General features: G+C 30.0%; 1 protein-coding gene across 2 annotated transcripts in view; it reads left to right on the top strand.

Moving 5' to 3' along the window:
- The first annotated feature begins 481 nt into the window (after window positions 1-481).
- The window catches only part of LOC100159231 (Krueppel-like factor 4), a 100,685-nt gene continuing 86,342 nt past the window's right edge, over window positions 482-14,824 (top strand). Inside the window, exons 1-2 of one of the 2 annotated variants that reach the window (XM_029488282.1) lie at window positions 482-1,023; window positions 7,705-7,764. In XM_029488282.1, the coding sequence (XP_029344142.1) occupies window positions 916-1,023; window positions 7,705-7,764 (168 nt within the window). In that variant the 5' untranslated portion in view covers window positions 482-915. The remainder of the gene's footprint in view (window positions 1,024-7,704; window positions 7,765-14,824) is intronic. The other variant, XM_001944998.5, reaches the window with a different exon arrangement.

Here is a 14,824-nt window from a genome sequence, read left to right on the forward strand (position 1 = left end):
TAATAATATTACAAGGTTTGAAACAAAATAATAATAATTAGCTTCCGAATATAACATTCTCGTAATATTTTCATTATAATATTTTTTAAAATCTAGAGCACTCGGGTGGCGGCATGCGACCCGTACGCCCCCGATGACCGATGCAGCGATCACATTATTATGGAGCCACAGTGCATATTTTGCCGTACGTAATTATTATAAGTACAGTAAATCACATTGTATCAACAGGCAAAAACTGCAGCGCGCGTCGGGGAAACAACAGGTAGCCCCGCGGTATACTATTTATTATAATAATATTATTATACCGCGTAAACGATTTTCGTTTTTTTATTACAAATCAATTACGGACCTTACTACGATAATGCGCAGAGGAGGGGTTCGCGTTGTCCCACTGGTGTGCCGATACGCCGGGGCCACGCCCATTTCATTCATGATGCCCCACAACATCATCTTTGGCCGCCGCCGGTCCGGTTCACGGGGGCCGCCGCAACCAGTTCGAAAACCACCGTCGCGGCACACGAACTACTCCGCGTGAGCTGTCCGTCGGTGAATGAAAATAATAATTTTTATACATAAGGAAACGACGACGACAAGATCATAATAATAAAATTGTTATCGTTGTCCGCGGGTTTTTCGTGCGTGTTTTTCGCGATATTGTGCAGTTTTATTTTTTTATTCTTTTCGTGTTTCGCCGAAATATAATTTTTTTCCACGTTCTTTTATCTCATTTGTTTTCGCTTTTTCCGCGTCTCTCGCAGTTAACTCGTACACGCACTTCGGTTCGTTCGTTTTCGAAAAAAAAAAAATTCTCGTTATCATTTTCTCCTGTTATTATTTCGACGCCTATCCGCGATATAAAGGCACTGCAGCCTACATGCTAGCAGACGCTTTGGATTCCGTCGTTTCGTCCGTAGCATGGAATTGTCCTCGGTGAATTGTTCGCCCCGAGATCAAATCGTTCCCGACTCTTGTAACGGTAATAATTGGGCGAACGAACAGTTGGACTTTAATTGGCAAATGCAGGTAAGTCACGAGCGCACATTACGTATAATACCTCCGACGCGCGTCGCTATTATATTGCTGCGCGTTACCTATTATTACACAACTCGACTATTATAACATAGGTATATAGGAAGGTATACGCTACCGTCGGGTGATGTTTTACAAACAATTTCCCACTAGACGAATCGCGATTTTATTTAGATTTACACCGAGATATGTATAGGTACATAGGTATATATAGTAGATCGTTAAAACAAGCGTGGTTCCGTCTGATTTATCTATCCAGGTACCTATATCAACCGGTAAAGCGCAAATAAATGACGTACTTATACTTAGGTACCTATACATGGGCTATTGCATATTATAATATAATACCTTAATACCTATGAATTCGTGTTACTGCTCGAGAGAATGATGTAGTTGATCATTAGTAGGTATGCCTATTGCGAATAGGTAGGTACGTATAATATATTATATAGAAAAAGTCGGTATATATAGCGACTTTTTCTTTAATTTATTAATTGTTGCTATATTATTGAGTTCTTCTATTTTTCAATAGAACGAATTCAATAATATGTAATATACGTACCCATATCTGTTTAAACTGTTTACATAATACCGCGTACGTCGTGATGTCAATAATATTGATATAGTTGCTACCTTAGGTATATTATATACCTACTAGTCCTGGTAAAATTTCCATTTTGCGAAACACATTCTTTTGGTCACGTTTTCATGATGTACCCATGTATACCTACACTTTATAAATACTTACACAGTTACACCTGATATCTATAAATGGATAATTGGTTATGTTAACATCAAACTGGATTTTAATAAGTTTGTCTGATGTCGAGCATTTTTGTACGATCTATTTTCTAAAATAAAATAAGTATAGTTTTACATAGTCTTAGGTACATTCAAACATATTTTAAAATATCAATATATTAAATTGAAAATTAAATGTTTTTAAGTAATATAGTTTCAAATGTTAAACATATTCAGATTTTAACAAAATTATTTTTATAAATGTACCTTTCACGTTTTTTTGAAAAATATTTGTTATTTGCTTATTGTTTTATAATATATTTTTTATGATACATATAACATCCTATTTTTATATTAGGCACCTATATAAGTACCTAGGTATATTATATTATTCATTGGTTAAATAAATTAAATCTATCTACGTTACGTCGTTACCTAACAATTATTGTTTAAAACATAAATTAAAATATTTTATTTACGATGATATATATAAATGTCCTATACTACGACTATATTATTTATTTACTTTTGAACGTTCATATGCCAGATACCTTACCTGTTTTTTGTTATTTACTTTTAAATATAGGTAGTGTTAGTGAAAATAATATCTTCAATAGTTAAACAAACGTAAAATGTATACATTATCATATCTATAATAATACAAAGTATGAACCTTTAATTAAAGCTGGCGAAGTTTCAAAGTTTAGATATTTATTGAAGTACGTGATGATTACTTAAATCGTTTCATTCAAATAAAATAAGTTAAATTGATTACAAATATTCAAATCACATAATATAAACAAAATGTTTGAACCTTACATTACTTAAACTTATAAAAAAAAATAATAGCTGTTATTTATTGTATAGTGTATATAAGTTCCTGTCTTATTATGTATTCATATAGCAAAGCATTGCATTTTATGCGTTTATATTGGCATGTTTTTTCTTTGAATATTTTGCTTTTGTAGCCATACATATAAATTATAACGAATTTATTTTTAAATTATGCAATGATAAAATGATTAAAAAATTCTACCAGAAATTTTCGAAATTGTATCCAATATTTTGAATGTACAAAGACATATACCTATTGACATATTGTACATTTGTACCTACCTAATTAATTTACTATTCAGTGCTCACACGCTTACTTTTTGTGTAGGCAGTTCTTTTTATTATCTCTTGAATAATTGTATACAACTGCCTTAAAAAATATTTGTTCCACATAACTGTATTAGGTACCTGTATAACTTAAAAATATATAATTATACCTACTATAGATTGATTTATTCTAAAGTCTAAAAATGTTTTTATTAATTTTAGTATTAAATGTTAAATAGAATTTCCATTTTCCAATAAATATTAAATACTGTGATACAGCTAGATAACATTTATGAAAAAATAAAACCATTCTATAAAATAGTTTATTTAGTTAAAATTATTATTTTACATGTAAATCCGGAAATGTATACGCTGATAGTTGTGACTTTGGTTTAATAGGTACTACATAGATAATACATGGAGAAAAAATTATTTTATCATACATAATATTAAAAACATATAATATATTCCAGTTATAATAACCTATATAATATATGTACCTAGTACCTATGTATTCTTAAGTGCATTATGCACTTATGCAGACATGCAGTGCTTTGTGCTTTAATATGGAAAAATTAGAATATTATTAAGGGACGCAGTAATAAACCTATATTGAACATTTTTGATCCGTTTCTTCATTTAATTTAATAATATATAACATTTTATTATAATACATACCTATACATAATTCTAGTTGATAGATAAGTTTTAAAATTTAAATTAAAAATAGGATAGGTACCTTCAAATTAAATAATATTAATTAATATATTATTATATTATACCTATCCACTATATTATGGTATTGACGTAGGTATAGTAATTTAACAGAATACGCATTATTTTGAAAGTATTACTATATATTATAATATTCCATATTTGTAATGGTTAAAAAAACAAAAATTAATTTGCGTGGGGTTAAATCGTATATCAAAAAGGAATTCAAAAATATGTACACACTCATTAGCTTCCCAAGTTTAGCTGATGTAAAAGTGTAAAAATAAAATAAAAATATATATAAAAAAAAATATAATATATTATAGTTGCCGGGTCATTATCATAACTGAGTGCCTATATAGTAGGTTGTAGTCAGAGTTATAGTATCAAAAAATCCTAATACCAAAATCTAGGTACCTATATGGAGTTGTGTATTATGCGGGTCTTAAATAATATTATACCGAGTACCTACAATATATAATTAATTATTGTTATACAATTATTTATGTTTATAGTAATGGTATAATATACAATACAATATATACCTATATGTACTACACAGCGTCTTGTGTCGATTACCTACACGTAAGCGTGAACACAATTTAGTCACCACTGGTTGGACAATAAAATAATAGTAATTAAAATACAAAACGCGTAACAAAAATAATAATAATAAAAAAAAATGTACATACGTGTCGGTACTCGGCGGTATACATTATCGGTGGTAATCGATCGGATCAGGTTTTATCGTCTGCACACCGGTGTAGGTATATTATATTATTATTATTATTATTATATGTACACACATACATATAGGAACCGACCTGCCGCCGCCGATGTAATGCTATACATATATACGTGTGTGTAATAGTATTATATACAAGATTTTGTACACAGTCCGGGAGGCGTAAAAACACGCTCGTGTTAGCAATATATAGGGTTTACACGGCGGTATATATGCATACCTATATATACCCATATGGGTATATATACCTGTTAATAGACCCGACGAGAAAATCTATCCCACCTTTCCGCGGCAATTTATTGTTTTCAATGAGCAAATTACTGTAATTATACACCTAAATAACTACATCATATTATATCCGTACGCATACCTATATTATAGGTACTCCACGGGCTTCCGGGCTCTTCCCGCGGTGGACGTCGCGACGTGTGATGAGCTTATGTATATAAACAGTGCGTTGTATTATGCGCACGTAATGTGTGTGTGTGTGTGTGTGTGTGTGTGTGTGTGTGTGTGTGTGTGTGTGTCTAGGTATCGTAATAATGTATATTAATATATATAGGTGCGATATCGGTGGCGTATTTAGGAATTTTTCATGGGGGATGGGGTCCATATTATTTTTTCAAAACAGATGAACTGTGTGCAGGGTTGCCAAACTTTCAAACAGTAATTCTCGTATCATTAAAAAAAACGCTCGTTACGCTCGCATTTTAAATGTCTTTGGAGAATACTAAATACAGTGATAAGCTGAATAGCATAGGTCTTAATTAATAGGTCTATGTATGCGTTCATTAGATTTTGGAACAAACATTATTTTTTACTTAGATTAATACATTTCATTAACTTTATTTTAACAAATACTGATTACAATTTAAAACTTTAATTCTAGTTTTACTAGATCACAATAAACATCAAATTAACCAATAACTATTTCATCACAGTCCAATACAGGCGTATTCCCGCCTTTATTATATAGAGAATTGGCAGTCGTTCTACTTACCACAGCCTTGGTTGATTCAAAGTTAGTACAATATTGTTTTGACTTTTACCACCACCTTTTATACACTGTTTGTACAATCTGTGGTTTATATTTTTTATAATCTCGTAAAATCTCGTGTGCTGTGCACGTATGATAAGTATTTAATGATACCTACGAAAGGGCTACTATTTAGTAGATACGCAACACCTTATAGAAAATATGAGGAATCATACATTTCTGTTTATATATTAGATATTCCAATACTATATAGGTAGGTGTAGGTAGTAAAAACGAAAATTGTTTTCTCGCAATTCCCAAGATATCCTGAGGCTTACCTGGTTCGTGGTTAGAGAACCACCCTGTACCCATGCGTAATATCATAATATTTTACCACCTCCGACTGACGACCGTCGTCGCATCATCGCACCATGCAAACACTTATATTCGATCTCATGATATTTAAATTGTATGTAAGTACCAATAATAAGCTGTATAAACGGATTGATACTATACGGTGGATTATAATATTATTTACGTACTTTAAATAATATTTTTTATACCAATGTACATTGTACAGCTACACTAATGACTAATACAATTAGACATTTATAATATAATATACACCATATAATATTATACCATTATAATAAGGTAGATATATTAAGTAGGTATAATATAATATATTATACCTACTTAATATATATTATATTCAAAACTGTTCTTGACGTACTGCATAATAATATAATGTACGTTCATAATATATGAACAGGAATTAATCCGTGGAAAACATTTCAAGTTAATTATTTCAGTTTTAATGTAAGAAGTTTTTTTTTTCAAAGTCCAAATCATGGTAACATTATGTGTGTTTATTATTTATCTTGGGAATATATTTTATTCGTATTGCATAATATTAATATGTATCACATATAGACATCATATAGAATATAATATATTTTAAGACTGCACGTAACCGGCAAAAACCATACAAATGCAATATTGAACTGTCAATGTCTCGATATCAATTAAACGTGTGCATATAGAGATTGCTAAATCTCGTGACAGTTTTTTCTTCTCGTTTTAGTCCTTGACCGAGTGCTATGGGTAAAAAAATCTATTGACTAATAATTAAAAAAATACGATATGATATAATGGCGCCTATATACACACGGGCACATCGATGTGAGATGTCATGTATTAAAATGTTTACCACCGCAATATCATATTATATGTGTTATGGCCATGTATGTATAATGGTAGTGGACGTTTGAAAATTTATTACTGGACCTACGCACTGACATTCACCCACGCAGGTTTCTTTGGTAAAAATCTATCCAATAAAAAATGAAACATCTATTAACATCATCCGATGGTTTGAAATTGATTAAAATAATATTAACTATTGCTTTTCTATTTATTATCTATTAAGTACCTATATATAATATGTACGATGTAGTGGTGTTCATAAAAATAACAATTTAAATCTATTCTTATTTTTAACTGAAATATTGTAATATTATTGTTCGAGTGATGTATCTATAGCATTATAACATAGTACGCTGTATAGTTGTTTTTCGTTATGATTGCTACCGCGATATAATAATTTCAATGTACCTACATTATACAGCACTGCATCGTCAAGTATTTTACGTGCATAATATCATATTGTATTATCTGAGCAATGTCGATAAACTCTTAAATTAGTAGTAAGTATATAGGCATCTTGCAGTATTGTACATAATATCGGGTTTTTATCACCGATTTCCTGTATTTCATTTTAAAACTTTTAAACGCATTACGTATAATATTGGCCTACTTAGTACCTACTATTACAAAGTTATTGTCTCTAATAATAGTATGCTCTGAATCGTCTATTTTATTAAAAAAAAAAAAAAAACATTCTGATACACATTTTATACTAAACGGAATATTTGAAAGTTTGATGGTCCTTTCACTCTTATGTCGTGAACAGGGTAACAATACAAGCTGCTGCAGAGTTAGAGAACATGAAGCAATAACTTTGATTGTGAACGGAGATTATATATACCTATAGCGAATAGAACATATTATATTTCTAGTTATGGACATTTATACACGATTTCATTTTCTATTATCCACTTTATTAGGAAGTCGGTCACACATGAGAACACAGCTTCCTTGCGCATTCTTCTTTCCAACACTTATATATATATATATGTATGTGTGTGTGTGTGTGTGTGTGTGTGTGTGTGTGTGTGTGTGTGTGTGTGTGTGTGTGTGTGTGTATTTTTTTTATCGTAACAACTTCTAGATCATGTTATACATTTTAGACGCGAGAAATGTATATAATATAATATATAATATTATATCGTCTATATATACGCATGATTAATTTTTGTTGCAATTTATGTGTTCGCAGTTTCTAAACACGTTACTCTATGGATGCGACAAACTGGAAGCGAAGGCAGAGGAGAAGCGGGTAAGTGCTCTCGCATAATTTACCTACATTTTAAAATACTTAAGGCGCATATATATTATTATCTACCGAAAAAGTAAAATTGATAAATATTTAAATTGAAAATCGCCATCGTTATACAATATTATGTATATACGTATATAGGTACTTACCTATACATATTGTGTTTTAGTGTTCGGGAGAAAGGCAGTATTTATATTTAATGGTATTATATTATAGTGGTCGTGTTCTTAATTAGTGTATGATTAATATAGGTACACGTGTTTCTGCAGAGTTTATTTATGTGTTATTATTAACAGACAACGGTGTTTTATATATTTTGGTTGTCATAAAAATTAATCACGCGTTTCCCTTGAACCCTTGCCGTTATATATTAGGTATAATGAATTTGATGTATCTTTACAATTTTTATTGTGTTTCACAACTGTAGGCACGTCCCTCGATCCATTTCACCATGTAGAAAAAATTAAGCAAAAAAAACTTTATTAATTCTTTTAGTGTGCTACAATATCGACTGTATATAATTTGTAACTTATATATCGAAAATACAAATCAGTCATAATATATTATATTATAATCAGTCTTTATATTATCATCATCATAAAACAAAACAAATAAAAACTCGACCTTGTTTTTGGTTACGGAAATGCATATATTATAATATTAAAATTGTTATATATGATTTGACCGGAAACCGTTTAAATAGGTAGCTAATCACACGCGTTTTCCTGAACGCTTTCCGTTTTATATTTTTTTTTTTTCAAAAACAATAAAGTTAATTTAAAAGCTGTGCGTGTGATAATATTGCGTTTTTGTCCTTCTGCGTTTCATTATTATTAGATAAATACTTATTATAGGTACTTTTTTAGGCATTACACATTAATATATTATTAATATTATTAAGCTATTTTATATAATTCTATAATATGTACCTATACTAAATTATACTCACAATATAATGTAATAATTAATGCAGATGATTTGTCGATTGTTCTCAAATCAAAAACAGTATTGCCGGCGTGTTATTATTAGAAATTATACTATAATCTTCACAATAATATAATATTTATCGCCAATAAATTATTGGTTACCTACACCGTCGCATCGTCACTATATACAATGTTATTCGTGTATAATTTGACGTTATAGTATAATATTGATGCATTATTAAAATTTAAAACATTATGATCTAATATTATTATGGTATCGCACCGTCGTCCAAAATTACGAATGGACCGCGCGTGCGTGTCAGCTATAATATTATAATATAGCATGTATAATATTATATTACCGGCTGGTTGCAACTATTTACACTTTGAATTTTACAACGCACATACCTGCAATATTATATATACAATTTGAGTATTTAACAATATAATAATATATTATTGCAATATGCGTTCTCGAGTGTATGATTTTTTTATGTTCATTGCCCGCGACTGGCTGACGGCGGCGGCGATGAAATATGATAAAAGAAAGCGCATATTGACCATTATCATAATGTATACATAGGTACAGGTATAGAATACGTATGGAGGTACAACACTTGTCGAACTTGTAAGGTAAAAGTGAAATAGTAATAACTGTCACTGAACACATTTTAATCAATGGATTATTTAATTTTCATCGGTATTATAATATACGATGCCTATTTACTGCGTGTTTGAAAGCGTTTAATTAGGAAATCCTAATATATTCATGCGTACAACTATTATATTATACTCGAGTAGGTACCTACACTATACGGCGATGCGTGGAATCACATAAATTTCAGATTTATAATATGTTTATAGTTATAAGAATAAGGGTATTACAATGGATCATTTAACAGCTCGTAACGACGAATGACCACATCCGTGCTAATTTCTCTAAAACATAATAAATACACACACTAAAGACAATGTCATATATATATATTAGGTAGGTACCCATTTTGTATATAGGTATTATATAAATTGATTATTCTCGTTCATGATTTGTTTTTAAAATACTCTTCTTTTATTCTTCTTTTAACTATGTGCGTCTATATAGGTACCTAGGTACTGCATATCATCATTTCGTTTTACCTATACGTCAGAAGTTTCTTAGATTCCTAGAAGTCCTATTTATTTTATTACTGTTATAACAATAACCGTTAATTCCCACCATGAAGTTTTCTCTTTGAAGTTTTTGACACGTTTCTTTGGACGTTTAAATAAAAATGTATAGGTATTTATGCTAATATGTGATCACTACATTTTATTTCATATTCTCACGTGTACCTATATATTATTATATTTACTTAACTTAACATACGAGTATATTAAGTTATAAAGACATGATGTTTTATTATAATCCATAGTACTTTGAAAATAATATTGGGAGCAGACAACAGATAAAAATAATAAACTTTATTTTTAATTTCAATTCTTCAAACGTTTTAGTTAAATAAGTGCAATTAAATGTTTATAGGTTTTTGACATTATTTATAAAAATCAATTAAGTACAATATAATAGGTATCATAGCTATTTGTAATTATATTGTGAATTAGGTATTTATACAAAATATAATTTTCTTTGTTAAAATTGTTTTAGAACAGTTCTAATTTTTAAACATGCCTATGTTGTATTAATTGATTTTAATGAGCATTTTTCTGATTAAAAGAGATAAAAGGTTTCGACCTGTACAAATGTACAATAGCGATTATGAACGACACCTATATAATTAAACAAATAGTCCACTTGAGATAGTAAATACGATTGTAATAGTATAACTATGTAATGTTCTTATTTGTCTTAGCTTAAATTCTCTGTATATAATTTATGATTCGAAGATAGAGAGAGTATATTAAGTTGCAAGTTAAATTATATATGATTAATACGACAGTCGACAACGTTTCGTATATATTATATATATATAAAACGAATGAGGCATAAGTGACTAGAGTGTATTACAACTTAACAAATCGTAATAAATTTGCGTCGTTAGGTCAGTATAGGTACATTTAAATTGACCATCAGGAATACGAATTCAATTACCTAGGTATAAATGATATGAAACTGCACGAGCTCCCGTATATGTATAGCTGATATTGTTTATAGTAATATACGAGTAGTAGGAGACTTTCACTGATAATCCAATCTTAATATTCCCCTCAAAAACTTGAAAAAAAAAATTGACAATGAAAATCGTGCTTCATTAAATTGCTTTACTTTGAAAATTATGGTAATCTAAAATAATAAATACCTACATAATATATTACATAAAATTATAGTTTAAAAACTAGCTCTATGAAAATCTCAAAACTATTGTTTGAAATAAAGAAAAATGTATACAAAAAATAACAGATATCCGTTTTTATTGTACAACTCGAGTGTCATAATTGCAGAAGATATTGATTGTCGTATCTATACATACTTTATTACATACTCATATTATATTAAAATTAAAATTATTAAAGCTTTTAATAAAGATATTTAGATCAGGACAATAATATTGTTGCCACGACTTATTACTAATTATCAATGTACCCAACGATGAGTAGGTATTAGGTATTTAAATAATAATTTTAACACAATTATAATAAATACAATTTCTTAATCGAGATATATATATATTTATATATACGAATTATATTAACCATTATACTCTCAACAAATTCGTCCACTTATAAAAACAGCTCATGAGTAGAGTTCAATAAAACATCGACTGTTGAGTGGAGTATATAAATATGTATACACACGCCAAAATCCGTATGACGTATGAATAAAAACATAATTGGTTTATATATATATAGTATTATACATATTTCTTACAGTATATTATAAAGTAGGTCTGTGCCAACACCCTTGTTAACTACACAGTGTACCTTCACCCTTGTACATTTTACACCGAATGACCGACCATATTCGTCTTATACTAATATATTATAGTATAACGCGCGCGTATAGGTATAAAATATATGGTATTCATGTTATGGCGGACTATGTGTGTATTATTAATATGAAATGTAGCAGTATCATTGTTATTATAGTTGCAGCTGTTAAATCGCGTATAATAATAATAATAATAATAATAATAATAATAATAATAGTAGTAGGTACCTACCTACGATGTAAACTTATGATAATATACCTATAGTATTATGGTACATATGCTGTACATGCTCTTATAATATGACGTATACCTATATAATATATAGGCATACAACAGATATATTATATCTGTCGGTCTAGTTGTGCAATATAATAAGGCCAATATTATTCCTATTGGTAAAGTTTGGGCTAAGTCGTGTCCGCATTCCTCCACCCTGTCACCCTAATATTATATCATAACGCGGAATAACTGAGCCGTTGGCTCTTTGTGCAGTGTACAATGATATTTTGAGGAATTTCAATCCTATATTGTTATATAATATTATATGGGACCACAGTTTTTCCAATGTAAGACACTCGTTCATCGGAACTGTGGAAAACGCAAAGGTAAGACTTGTAGCGATGTACATTATGTATAATAAGGTCGCTGCGGACTTTTTATATTATTTACAAACACGAGGACAATATTGTTCGTAGCAATCATGGAAACCGGATGTTTTCAATCAATTGTTTGTTTCTATATTACTTTTCTTTCGAATGCAATCCACTTGAGTTAATTACCATCGGGACGGACGTCAAAGGTCACTTGAGCGTGCGCCCGTAATAGGCCATTTGATGTTTGTTGGTACCTACGTAACAGAATATTATGAAACTCGCATCTGGAGAATATCGCGGTCTTCGTCGGTTTGCAAGGACGACTGTCAATCATGCGTGGTCAGAAGGAGTGACAAGCGAAAACACACAGCGATAGTCAATTATAATATTTTTGTCGTCCGCGACCATCTCGTATGTAGTATATTATATTGGCTCATTCGTACACATTATTATTATATAAGCGATAGCTTTTAACTTGTTATTGAGTCCGAAAAGAACACTGTTTTCATACATTTCTGCAGTGACAACGATAATAATCGAAATTATTAACTTATTCTCATCGATGGAATTAAAAAAAAAAATATATTATATATTATACGACGAATAAATATACTTAGACACATATTGACATTTCAGACAGTCGAAAACGTGAATATATTATTAAAATATTGATGTACCAGTAGGTTGTATTACATATATGTAAGTACCTACTTAATTATATTGTCACGTGTATTTTTGACGTATCGAAATATATTAGCAATGGCTTATGTTTGTTAAACGTTAAACACTTTAACATTTTTGAAATTTAAATCCATCTTATAACAGTGTAACATCTGCGATAACCAAACATCGCCCAACTTCTATACTATAAAATTACAACACATTAGGTATACATTACAACTTACAAGCTCATAATTTGTAAATTTAAATATTTAAATTGAATTATGACAAATGTATAGGTATACTCAAGTTGTTCGTGCAAAATTAATTCACCCATGCAGTATATAGCTACTGTAATACTGCGTGTGCGAATTTGCATATACCTACCTAGCACTATTAGTTAAATTTAACAACATTTTTTTATACGGCGAAGATATTGCATGAATATTTAATAAATATAATACGTGAGGTTGGAAATTGTGTTTTTTAAAAGATAAATAATAATATATAATATTGACCATTGACGTAACGTTTTCTGCATAATCTAACGTGACCCGCGATGTACCCGTGCAATATAATAATATATTATACAAATATGTTTTTGTAAAACGGAACAAGAGCAGAGAAAAAATTCTACGAAAAAAATAAATAGGTTAACACGCCGTATGTTTGTCTATATAATGCTGATTAATAGCACATTATAGAATATTATAATATATATATGTACCTAAAATATATTGTTATATACGAGCATATAAATGGATAGGTATACGCATAATAATATATAATATTATTGGCCGCGCTGTGGAGCTGAATGGACCGACGATAACGATCTTCTTGCACACGGGCAGACCAGCTGAAGCCTCGGGCGACATTGACGTTTACATCCGGACGGCGTATAATATACCTAGGTATAGGTTAGGTATACACGTGTTCGGGCAGATTTACGAAATGATTTATACGATGGTTTTCGCCAAAAACCCACTTGTTGTTCACAAACAATGAGAATAACACTGCAGTAACAGCGTAGTGCGGTGGGCGTACTTATATATATATACAACTTGACAGCTCACGCGACTTGGGAAAGAAAAAAAATTGAAAACATAGTATAGCAATATATTTTCAAGTTTACATGAGCGGCGTGTAATATACCTATATATGAATACAAAAACCAACGGGAATGACTTCGGATGTTGAACCTGCATAACGCGCACAGGTGTAAAAGATTTCGGCGGGGTATTTATAAACCATAATCCACAATATGAATTAATATTATGAATTACAAATGAAAAGTTATAGGTAGGTAAATAGATATATATTAAATAAAAAACCTTTTCGTATAATATAGTACACTTTTGAAACCGCAGAACTTATATCCGCGTGTGTATAATATATTATATAATAGAAATAATTTAAATAATATATATATTTAATTGTATAATGTGTATTTAGATGAATGTATTTTTACATAATAATATAATAATATATGTACGTATGTGTTACATATAGGTAGGTACCTATTATAAACCGTACACATTCCGTTATAATCCAGCTGTATATACCAATAACGTTTATTCTCCAATAATTTGTTTAACTCATATATCTATAATAATAGGTTTATAAATTGATAAATAATATGTAATTAAAAAACAAAACTTCGTTCCGGTTCTCGTGTTACAACGAAACGCGTTTCGTTCAAATTGTTATTGCTACTAATTAACACGGTTTTTTATAATTTATTTTTATTTTTATCGCGGCCCAGTGTCAAGAGGTCAAGAGATTTCGGCAAATTTTATACAACGATAAACCGACCGACCGAGCTGTGCAATGCAACAATACGCAAGTCTCGGGTTCCGGAGTGTCTATGATAATAATATGACTTAGGCATACCATCCGCTGATATAGGTACCCGAGAGGTGTTGATTTATATTATAGTCACATGTGTGGCCGTCCC

Source organism: Acyrthosiphon pisum, chromosome A1 (assembly GCF_005508785.2).
Source record: "Acyrthosiphon pisum isolate AL4f chromosome A1, pea_aphid_22Mar2018_4r6ur, whole genome shotgun sequence".
In the NCBI taxonomy this organism is placed as follows: Eukaryota; Metazoa; Arthropoda; class Insecta; order Hemiptera; family Aphididae; genus Acyrthosiphon; species Acyrthosiphon pisum.